This window comes from Nicotiana tomentosiformis, chromosome 12 (genome assembly GCF_000390325.3).
Source record: "Nicotiana tomentosiformis chromosome 12, ASM39032v3, whole genome shotgun sequence".
Taxonomy (NCBI): Eukaryota; Viridiplantae; Streptophyta; class Magnoliopsida; order Solanales; family Solanaceae; genus Nicotiana; species Nicotiana tomentosiformis.
This window is the reverse complement of record NC_090823.1, coordinates 108656248-108668207: the sequence shown is the minus strand read 5'-3', so window position 1 is coordinate 108668207 and position 11960 is coordinate 108656248. Positions and strand designations below refer to the sequence as shown.

Genomic DNA, 11960 nt, shown 5'->3' with positions numbered 1-11960 from the left:
AAAATTGACTATATTAATATTATTTTGTTCATTGGAAATATAACAAATACTTTTATGCTCTCTATTCCAAGGGCAACTTTGAAAAAGAATATTAATTCCTTCTTAATATCTGAAAAAATCAAATATTGTGGAACACAAAAAAAAAATACCAAAATATCAATTAAAATTGACCGGAGAGAATATATTAAACATGGAATAGTATTAATAAATTAAGGAGTAAAATACATTTTACCCCATTAATCTTTAATGCTTGAAAAACTATACCCCTCCGCCTTTTGAATGAGACCGACAACCACCTTGAACAACATTTTCGGGTAAATTTTAGAATCTTAATGCAAGAAGCTGTTTTTTGAAAAACCAACAGGAGCCTTTGTAATTGAGGCTCAAGAAATTGCTAGATTCAGGCTGTTGTAATAGCAATACTAAGGATGTTAAGTCGTTCTTATTTTGCCTCGTGTACTATCTAACTTATTATTTTCTCTGTTCGCAGCCCTAACAATATAATTCCGTAGATTGTAATGTACTAGCCCAGATTATTAATCCTTATACTTGGACAAGTAGTATTATTTAGTTGCTGCAGTCTTTTACATGGCAATGTGTCTAGAGGTGGTTTTTCTACTATCCAAGTTTTTGCATTTATTACTAGATGGTCGATGCCCGTGCTTTGCACGGGCGGATGCCAAACACGACCGTGACATCTTTCTTTGTGTTATTTGTACATCTGTAAGTTTACCACAAGGTTTTAAGACGGATAATAGAATTTCATACTTGTTTCAATTGTCTAGTATGAATACTCAAAAAAGGAAGTAATACTACCAAACTGACTAAATGTTAGCAACATATTAACACTTCATACTATGTATATTCATTTGAAGAACAAAATTATAAACATACTCCCTCCGTTTCAATTTACGTGAACATATTTGATTGGGTACGGAGTTTAAAAAAAGAGAGAATACTTTTGAACTTGTGGTGTAAAATGAGGCACATATATTTTGTGTGACTATAAATAATTGCATAAAGGTAAATTGTTTCCAAATAAGGAAAGAGGTCGGCACTGACTAAAAAGGAAATAGGTTCACATAAATTGAAACCAAGGGAGTATGAGATATGCATTGGCAAAATAATACATTCTTCAACTTGCTTCTATGTGTCACGACCCAAAATCCAACTAGTCGTGATGACACCTAACCCAACCCACTAGGTAAGCCAACTTTCAATTATCCAAATTATTAAAGCAATTTAAGTGAATACAGATCTTAATCTTATACATCCCCCAAGAACTTGTAGTACAAATCATGAGCTTCTAAAAATATAGTATACAAAGCGGAAATGAAATAATTACATAGTCTGTTTGAACAATACATAAACAGAGCTTTTATAAATCTAAGGCTATCATGAATAAGAGGCAGCTATAATAGGAACGCTGGTACATCTTCAAATCCCGCAACCATCGAGCACATCAACAACAACAACCAACATCTGCACGCAACGTGCAGAAGTATAGTATCAGTACAACCAACCTCACGTACTGAGTAAATAACAAACCTAGCCTTAGGTTGAAAGTAGTGACGAGCTTCTATCAAGGTCGGGTCCAAAACCACTAGTCCACAACAGTCCATAACAACATAAAGTAAATAATACCAAAAGTAACTCAGAGATAAAATGCTTAGCCAAATCATGATTTATAAAATAATAGTTCTCCCTTTCAAGTACATCAGTGAAAAACCCAAATCGTTTACCGAAATTTTCAAAAATATGAATAAGTTTGAAAGCAATAATTTTTCCAAAATCCTTTCAATAATAAATAATATGTTTCACTTTCTTACCAGATAACCTATGTAAAACAAATGCATCACTATGCCCATCTGTCAACATGTATGAGAAATCATGAATAATGTGATATCGTACATCATGAGAAAAACACATCTCTATGCATATATGTCATGTGTGCATGTCAATGCAATATATCTCAGAGATTGTACTCATGCACTCACACTCTCAGAGTACTCAATCTCACCGTCTCGCATTCTCTCTTACTATGCTCAGCACACTCAATCACTCAGCGCTATATAATACCTGTTGCGGCGTACAGCCCGATCCCTATTTTATAGTCGACTGCACTCACTGATGGTGTGTATAGACTCATGAGGGGCTCCTACAACCCAAGCGCTATAAGCACAGACAACTCACGTGCTATAATATCATATCTGGATCCGTACGGATAACTCACGTGCTATAATAATATCTGGATCCGTACGGCCAACTCACGTGCAATAGTATAATATATGGATCCGCAAGGCCAACTCACGTGTTGCATGGCCAACTCACGTGCAATAGTATAATATATATATATATATATATATATATGGCCTGCTGCGGCGTGCAGCCCGATCCCAAAAAAAGATATCTTCACAATCATGCCCTCGGCCTCCCTCAGTCATCAATCTCTCCAGTCTCTCACTCATGGGTTCACAATGTCATGAGAATAGCCCAAAATGACGATATGATGTATCAATAAATAACAACAGAGAATGAGATATGATATGCAATGAAATGAATATGACTGAGTATGAATTTTCAATTTAAAATAAATAATTCACAATAATATGATCTCAGTGGGTTCCAATAATACTGGCACATAGCCTCAACATGATTTTTAATATGCTTTTCAGCTCAATTTCTTTAACTCATAAAACCGCATGGAAAATGCCAAGATCATTTAACTACACAATTCTACAAAAATAATTATGTCACAATTTCTACAATGCACGCCCACACGCCCGCCACCTAGCATGTGCGTCACCTCCCAACAATTCACGAAATATATATATTCAGGGTTCATACCCTCAACTCCAAGATTAGAAGAGTTACTTACCTTGAACAAGCCGAATCCAATGTCAAGCAAGCTGAACAATGCTCCAAAAATTTTATTATGCGCGTATCAACTCCTGAATGGCTCGAATTTACCACAATTAATTTGATTCAGTCCACACAATTTATAGGAATTAATTCCATATCAAAATGCTAATATTTTCCATAAAATCTGAAATTATGCCCCAAAAATCACTCGTAGGCCTACGTCTCGAAATTCGACGAAACTCACAAAATACGACAACCCATCTAATTACAAGTTCAACCATACTAATTTCACTCAAACCCGACTCCAAATCGGTATTCAAACTTGAAAAATTTATTTTGTAACATTATAGAAATTTCCTTCTATTTCTCTTTAAGATTCAATAATCTTACACCAAAAATGAAGATTAATTCATGGAATATAATCACAAGGGAGTTAAGAACACTTACCCCAAGTTGTGTGAAATTTTTTTTCTCCAAAACCGCCTAACCCGAGCTCCAAAATTCGAAAATGGGTGAAAATATCGAACCCTCGAATTTAAGGTTCTGTCCCAGCAGGGGTCGCATCCGCGACCTTCGCTTATGCGGGAAAAATCTCGCTTCTGCGAGAATAGCTTGGCCAACCATAATCGCTTCTGCGATGCCAGGAGCGCACCTGCGAGCGCGCTTCTGCGGGCGTTGGGCTGCTCCTACACAAGCGCTTCTGTGCCCTTACTTCCGCTTCTGTGATGCCTTCCCAGCTAGCACTCCCTCGCTTTTGCGACTGATTTTGCGCACATACGGCTTCACACCTGCGATCAAAACTTCACAGGTGCGATCACACAAGTAGGCAGCAGATCCAGCATTTTCTTAAGTCCAAATTTGATCTGTTAACCATCCAAAACTCACCCGAGCCCCTCGGCACCCCTGTCCGAACATACCAATAAGTCTCATAACATAACATAACACGGACCTACTCAAGGCCTCAAAACCCACATAACAACATTGAAATGACGAATCACACCTAAATTCGAAATCATTGAACTTTGAAACTTCAAATTCTATATCTTGTACCGAAACACATCAAATCACGTCCGATTTACCTCAAATTTTGCACACAAGTCACATTTCACATTACGAACCTATTCAAATTTTCAGAATCGGATTCCGACCTCGATATCAAAAAGTCACCCTCCGGTCAAACTTCCCAAAAATTCATCTTTCGGCATTTCAAGCCTAATTCTACTACGGACCTCCAAATAATTTTTCGGACATGCTCCTAAGTCCAAAATCACCGTACGGAGCTATTGGAATCATCAAAATTCCATTCCGGGGTCATTTACATATAAGTCGATATCTGGTCACTATTTTAACTTAAGTTTTAAACCTTGAAACTAAATGGTCTAATTCATTCCCCGGCAATTCACACAATAACTGTGAAGTACAATTTAAGCAGTAAATGAGGTTGTAATACTCAAAACGAGCGATCGGGTCATTACACCATGAGAGTTACATATATATTGTTTACATATTGACAGAAGGTGAAGCATTTTCCATGCTGTGATTAGTCTTCTTCTTTATAGTCTGTGTAAAAATATTGGCAGCTGTAGAATCATAAGGAAATAATCAAATGTTAATACCCATATACATAAAGTACAAATTTATTGTACAACTTATGAAGGAAAGAAAGGAAAATAAGAATAAATTATATGAAAAGACAATATGCATCATAAAAGGAGCACTAATTAATGATAAACACAAGAAAATGAAGGAAAGATACTGTTTCATTTCATATATGCCAGGGTTGTAGTATGTTTAATAAACTTCAAATTCGGATTTACCAAATTGTTAATACATATTCAATATTTTTCTTCACCAATAAATGAATTGATGTCAAAATGCTATGTACAAATTATTACCTTACAAGTAAGATTCACAAGTTTAACGTATGAGCGCCGGTCATAGAAAAAGATAGTCGAAGTACTACTTAGATTCTACAACTCACTGCTCACCAATATTATTCACTGAGAATACTGACACAATTCAAGTAGCCTAGAGACCTTAAACTTTCGGTGACAATAAAATATTGAACGTCCACATGAATGAATACAAAAAAGGTTCAACACCAGGAAAGCATGTCACTAAGAACAGAAAATTTCAAAAAAGATTAACATCTCAAGCAAATGAAAGTAACAGACTTTAGCAACTTTAAATCATACGACAATTTTGGCAAACATTCAATATGAAAACTCATTTAAAAAAAAATTAAAGGCGCCATCGAATCACAATAGGTGCACGGTATATAATCACTTCAAAAAAGACTGGAGGACTTTATATCAAATCTGAGGAAATATCTTCTCGTGGAGATGTATCCACCTTTAGCTGTAGATGGGGCTGAAGAGCTTTGGTTTCATTGCGCAAATAAATTTTCAAAATAAGTGACATAAATCATTTTTGCTTTTGTTGTCCGCCACTTTTATCCTTGTCTAAAGAAGTAGAGGGCTCACAGAATGATTTGTGACTATTGAATTCTTCAAATCAAAAATATGTATCCACCTTGTAAGTCAACTTGGAGATATTAAGATAACAATAACCTTTCTCTCATTGCTGAAATATTCTCGTACTCTTCTACTTAAGGTAGATTTCTGGCTGTACAAATTTGAGCTCTTATTTAGACAACTTAACAGAATTTCACTATCCTCTTCCTTTGACTTTGGATCTTGATTTTTGTCTCCAATTATATGAAGATCTCAATAATCATTTATTACTTATATAATTATGGGAATAATTTCCTTTTGATAGATCTCAATATATCTTTGTCTCCTTTCTTGATTTTGAAAAATAATCTTTTTCCATAATATAGATATACTATATCCATAATATATTTTCTTTCTATAAAAAATATATTCTTCCTTACCCTTGTAGTATCTCTTCCATATAGTATCTTCCTTGTTACTATTTTCGCTTATAAATTTTTCACATGTTATTCTCTTTCTTATATTTCTTTGGATCTTTACTAGCATCTTTTTACTTGAACAAACCCGTACAAGAACAAGATTACCATAAGTAAATGTTCTTTGATTAATAATTATGTTGTTTTGTTATTAACAAAATCAATACGTGAAACCTTGAGGCTAACACTTCTAACAAGTTCCCGAATCTCCCTTTCATTCATATTATCAAGCAGCCCATCTGTTCCAACAATCAAAACATCATCTTTTTCGACGATTAATTCCAGCTCTTGAGCAGCACTAGGATTATCTTTAGCATTTCCCAATTGATAAGGACAATTAAACCTCTGTTGTTGTATTGGCGATTTGTATATAACTCTTCCGTTTCTAATCAGAAAAAATCCACTGTCACCAACGTTAGCAGCACATAACGTATTTTTCTCACTGTCCAAACTTATAATACATGCTGTTGACAATCCTTCAGAATTGGTATTTTTGTAAGCTTCTTGAAGAACCCTTTTAGGGTTCATAATCTCTCTTGCGTATATTCCAGCGTCGACACCCTTTTTTCCCAGCCACCAACGCCATCTGCTACACCAATTGTTTGGTATAATTTATGGATAAAGTGTGCATCTTCACCTCGTGGTTTATTTGGTTTTTTCCTTAGGTAAGTATAACGATCCAGCCACCATTTTTTAGACTAGGGTAGACATGACAACATTTGAGTCTCTTGTTTCTATAATTTTCCAGTTGATGATTATCGTTTATTTCATAGGAACAAAAGTCGAAGTACCTCTTCTGCGGTAGCTTGAAAACTTCATCAAACTTCTTGAACGAATGTTCATGACCTAATGAGATGCATGCAGCCATTGATGTGTTGATTTGCGAATAAAAAGAGCGAGGTGATATGAAAGTACTACCTGAAGGGCTAGGGCTTGGTTATAAGATGGAGTAATATATAGGCGGAGTAATCCTAGTTAGAATAGATTAGGGAAACAAAAGTTTTTGGAAAGTAAAAAAATGAGATGATGAAAGAAGCTGCTCGAAGAGCACGTCAGGGCTTGGTTGTAAGAAAATTTATATACGTAGTAATCCTAGTTAGAATAGGTACAAATGCAATTATGCACTTTTATATTCCAAAGACAAATATAAAATTCTTAAAAACCGAGGGGAACTGTTTCTATAAAGGAAAAGAAAAACGAGAGCAAGAGCCTCTCTCGGGCAAGCTTTTCGGAGGCCAAAAGTATTTTTTTTTGTCAAAAAAGTACTTTTTTTGTCAGAAAAGTACTTTTTGAAAAATTTAAGGTGTTTGGCCAAAATAAAAAAAGTATTTTTGGCCAATAGCAGAAGCAATTTTTCTGCTTTTGGGAGGAACTAGAAAATTTTAGCTTCTTCCAAGAAGCAGAAGTAGAACCAGAAAATTAATTTATTCAAGACAAAACTATCCTCACCATAAATTTATATGTTCCAAATTATCCCTTATTGATTTAAGCATTTTCTTTCCTCTCTCTCTCTCTCTCTCTCTCTCTCTCTCTCTCTCTCTCTCATATATATATATATATATATATATATATATATATATATATATATATATATATATAGTCACGACCCATACTAACCCTGTCATAATGGCGCCTATCGTGGAACTAGGCAAGCCGACTCATTTCCAAAACAAACCGATATTTTCATTTCAAATATAATTTCAAGGCTATTTAACATAAAAACCTTCGTAAAGGAGTTCAAATCAAAACAAAAGTGCGGAAAAGAAAAGCCCGACATCGGGGTATCACTAGTTATGAGCATCAACTATAATTTATCTGACAATATCGAGACTAACATAGTCTGGAAAATAGCTAAATACAACTAAAGGAAGATAAGAGGGAGAAGAGCAGGGCTGCGATCGTCAGGCAGCTACCTTGCAATCCCCGAGAAAATCTGCAACCAGAATAGTCAACAGTCGCTACCGTGTCCAGATACTCCTGAATCTACACACAAGGTGCAGGGAGTAACGTGAGTACGCCAACTCAGTAAGTAATAACAGTAAATAAAGACTGAGAAGTAATGACGAGCAATAATGCAAGTAAAGTTCATATCACAAAAATTCAGTAAAATACAGCATGCTTTTAAAACCAGAGTTTGAATCAAATCAGTTCTTTTAAACCCAGTTCCAGTAAAATCATTTAAAGACATCTTTCAACAGTTTTCAAACAAAGGCTCAATGCAAAGGTGAGCAAAAATAATAAAATCATAATCAGTCCCCTCAGGCAACATCACGCATATACAGCCCCCCGGGCAAACCTCACAATCACTCGTATACAGTCCCTCGGGCAGACCTCACCATCACTCATCCCTCCCAGTCACTCAGCACTCGGCACTCGGTACTCGCACTCAGTAGGTACCTGCGCTCACTGGGGGTGTGTACAGACTCCGGAAGGGCTCCTTCATCCCAAGCGCTATATCAAGCAAATCATGGCATAAATCAATGAGGCCCTCGGCCTATATCAAACATGCTGCGGCATATAGCCCGATCCCATAAATATCCTCACAAATCAGGCCCTCGGCCTCACTCAGTCATAAACCTCTCCAGCCTCTCGGGCTCTCAGAAAATAAAGTATTCAGCACAAACAATATTTATATGATGCATCAAAATAGAGTAATAGAGACTGAGTTATGATGTAAGTATGTATAAACATGACTGAGTATAGATTTTCAATCAAAAACAATGAGAGGATAGCAAGAAAAGACCTCTAAGGGTCCAAACAATACTGGCATAAGGCCTAAACATGGCATCCAACCTGATTTACAGAAATTCTTTCTAAAACACATAAGAATCATATAGTTTCAACAAAATATTCAACTTTACACTTGATACGGGACGGACCAAGTCACAATCCCCAACGGTGCACGCCCACACGCCCGTCACCTAGCATGTGCGCCACCTCCAAATAGTAAAATGATATAACATTCTGAGGTTTGATACCCTCGGGACCAGATTTACAATCGTTACTTAACTCAAACCAATCATATCCTTACTCCGCGATGCTCTTGCCCCTCGATTCGGCCTCCAAATGCTCCAAATCTATTCACAATCAGTACAATACCATCAATTTATGCTAAAGGAATGAATTCCACAGGAAAAACTACCAACTTAGACCAAAAACGTGAAATTGGCTCAAACCCTTCCCCGGACCCACGTCTCAAAAATCCGACAAAAATTACAAACTTGAAAGCCCATTCACTCACGAGTCCATACATACAAAATTTATTAAAATTCGACACCGTTTGATCCCTCAAATCCTCCCATCAAACTCTCAAAAATCCCAAGCCCTAACCCCTTATTTTCACCTCTAAATTCCATTAATTAAATGATTAAATAACGGGAAATCATCATAGATAGGAGTATTAGAGCTCAAGCAAATTACCTCAATGAAAACCCCCTAAATCTCTCTTTAAAATCACTCCAAAAGCTCCAAAAACCGACTTGAAAATGGTGGAAATGAACCAAAATTCGCGAAGTGTTCGTTTTATACTTTCTGCCCACGACTTTCGCACCTGCGGCCAAATATGCGCACCTGCGATGCCGCATCTGTGCAAGAAACTCCGCACCTGCAAAAAATCATTAATTACCCCAACTTCGCACCTATGCTCCATATCCGCATCTGCGACCACGCAGGTGCGGAAAAGACCTCGCACCTGCGGACGCTAGCTAACCTCCTCACTTTCGCTTCTGCGGGCGCCTATCCGCATCTGCGGACCCGTAGATGCGACCTCCCCTACGCACCTGCGGACCCGACCTACTTCAACCCCGTCCGCACCTACGAACTTCTGCGCGCGCCTGCAACCTCGCACCTACAGCTCCCCATCCACAGGTGCGAAAAACACCAGCAACCTCAACACCAGCAGAATCAGCAACTTTCAACACCAAAAATCAATCCGTTAGCCACCCGAAACTCACCCAAGGCCCTTGGTATCTCAAACAATCACACTAACAAGTCATATATCAATATACGAACTTAGTCGAACCTTCGGAACACTCAAAACAACATCAAAACACCAAATTATACTCGGATTCAAGCTTAAGGACTCCTAAACTTCTGAATTCCACCAACGATGCCGAAACCCGCTAAACCACGTCCGAATGACCTCAAATTTTACACACAAGTCACAAATAATACCACAAACCTATCCCAACTTTTGGAATTCCATTCCGACCCCGATATCAAATTTTTCACTACCGACCAAAATCTCTAAATTTTCAACTTTTGCCAATTCAAGCCTACTTCTACCATGGACCTCCAAATCACATTCCGGATGCGCTCCTAAGTCCAAAATCACCTAACGGAGCTAGCAGAACTATCAAAATTCAAATCTGAGGTCGTTTACACATAAGTCAACATCCAATTGACTTTTCCAACTTAAGCTTCTACTTTAGAGACTAAGTATCTCAATCCACTCTGAAACCACCCGGACCCGAACCAACTAACCCGATATATCATAATATAGCTGAAAAGCACTAAAGGAAGCAGAAATGGGAAAAACGGGACTATAACTCCCGAAACGACTGGCCGGGTCGTTACATCTTCCCCCTCTTAAACAATCGTTCGTCCTCGAACGGGTCTAGAAACATACCTGGAGTCTCGAATAGGTGTGGATATCTGCTCCGCATCTCCCGTTCGGTCTCCCAGGTGGCCTCCTCCACAGGCTGACCTCTCCACTACACTTTCACTGACGCTATATCCTTTGACCTCAACTTCCGAATCTGCCGATCCAAAATGGCTACCGGCTCCACATCATAAGTCATATCAGCCTCCAACTGAACTGTGCTGAAGTCCAAAATATGGGACGGATCACCAACATACTTCCGGGGCATGGAAACATGAAACAATGGATGCACACTAGACAAGCTGGGTGGCAAGGCAAGCTTATAAGCCACCTCCCCTATCCTCTGAAGCACCTCAAAAGGCCCAATAAACCGGGGGCTCAACTTTCCCCTCTTCTCAAACCTCATCACACCCTTCATGGGTGATACCTTCAGCAAAACCTTCTCCCCAACCATAAAAGACACATCACAGACCTTTCTATCCGCGTAGCTCTTCTGCCTAGATTGCACCGTGCGAAGCCGCTCCTGAATCAATTTCACCTTATCTAATGCATCCTGGACTAAGTCTGTACCCAAGAGCCTAGCCTCACCCGGCTCAAACCATCCTACTGGAGATCTACACCTCCTCCCATATAAAGCCTCGTACGGAGCCATCTGAATGCTCGACTAATAACTGTTGTTATATGCAAACTCTACGAGTGGCAGAAACTGATCCCATGAACCCCCAAAGTCAATGAAACAAGCGTGCAACATGTCCTCCAATATCTGAATAGTGCGCTCGGACTGCCCGTCCATCTTAGGGTGAAAAGCTGTGCTCAACTTAACCTTAGTACCCAACTCTCGCTGCATGGCCCTCCAAAACTGTGATGTAAACTGAGTGCCCCTATCTGAGATGATGGAAACTGGGACACCATGCAGGCGAACAATCTCTCGGATATAAATCTCCGCCAACCGCTCTGAAGAGCAAGTAGTACCAACTGGAATAAAGTGCGTGGCCTTGGTCAGCCGATCCACAATCACCCAAATAGCATCGAACTTTCTCGAAGTTCGTGGGAGCCAAACTATGAAATCCATGGTGATTCTCTCCCATTTCCTTTCTGGGATCTCTAACCTCTGGAGCAAGCCACCCGGTCTCTGATGTTTATATTTAACATGCTAATAGTTGAGACACCGAGCTATAAACCCAACTATATCCTTCTTCATCCGCCTCCACCAATAGTGTTGCCTCAAATCCTGGTACATCTTCGCGGCACCCGGATGGATGGAATACCGCGAGCTGTGGGCCTCCTCAAGAATCAACTCCCTGAGCCCATCTATATTAGGCACACATATCCGGCCGTGCATCCTCAACACGCCGTCATCACCAATGGTCACATCCCTAGCATGACCTCGCTGAACCATGTCCTGAAGAACGAGCAGGTGGGGATCATCATATTGACACTCCATGATACGGTCATAAAGAGAAGACCTGGAGACCACACAAGCCAATACCCGACTCGGCTCCGAAATATTCAATCTGACAAGCTGGCCCACTAAGGCCTGAACATCCAATGCCAAGGGTCTCTCTGCTG

The 11960-nt window shown here is 38.8% G+C and overlaps 1 protein-coding gene across 1 annotated transcript; it reads right to left on the bottom strand.

Moving 5' to 3' along the window:
- Window positions 1–5926: 5926 nt before the first annotated feature.
- LOC104090706 (probable protein phosphatase 2C 55) lies at window positions 5927–6659 on the bottom strand. Its single transcript, XM_070191137.1, has 2 exons — window positions 6583–6659; window positions 5927–6377 (listed from the first exon to the last, which is right to left on the bottom strand). The coding sequence occupies exons 1-2, from the start codon at window positions 6657–6659 to the stop codon at window positions 5927–5929; spliced, it is 528 nt and encodes a 175-aa protein (XP_070047238.1).
- Between the last annotated feature and the right edge of the window lie 5301 nt (window positions 6660–11960).

Excerpts from the sequence above, each read along its gene's own strand:
- LOC104090706 (XM_070191137.1), bottom strand. The coding sequence starts at position 6,659 with ATGGCTGCATGCATCTCATTAGGTCATGAACATTCGTTCAAGAAGTTT. Across the intron at positions 6,378-6,582 it reads TTCAAGCTACCGCAGAAGAG|ATGGCGTTGGTGGCTGGGAA; the intron begins GTACTTCGACTT and ends TTGGTGTAGCAG.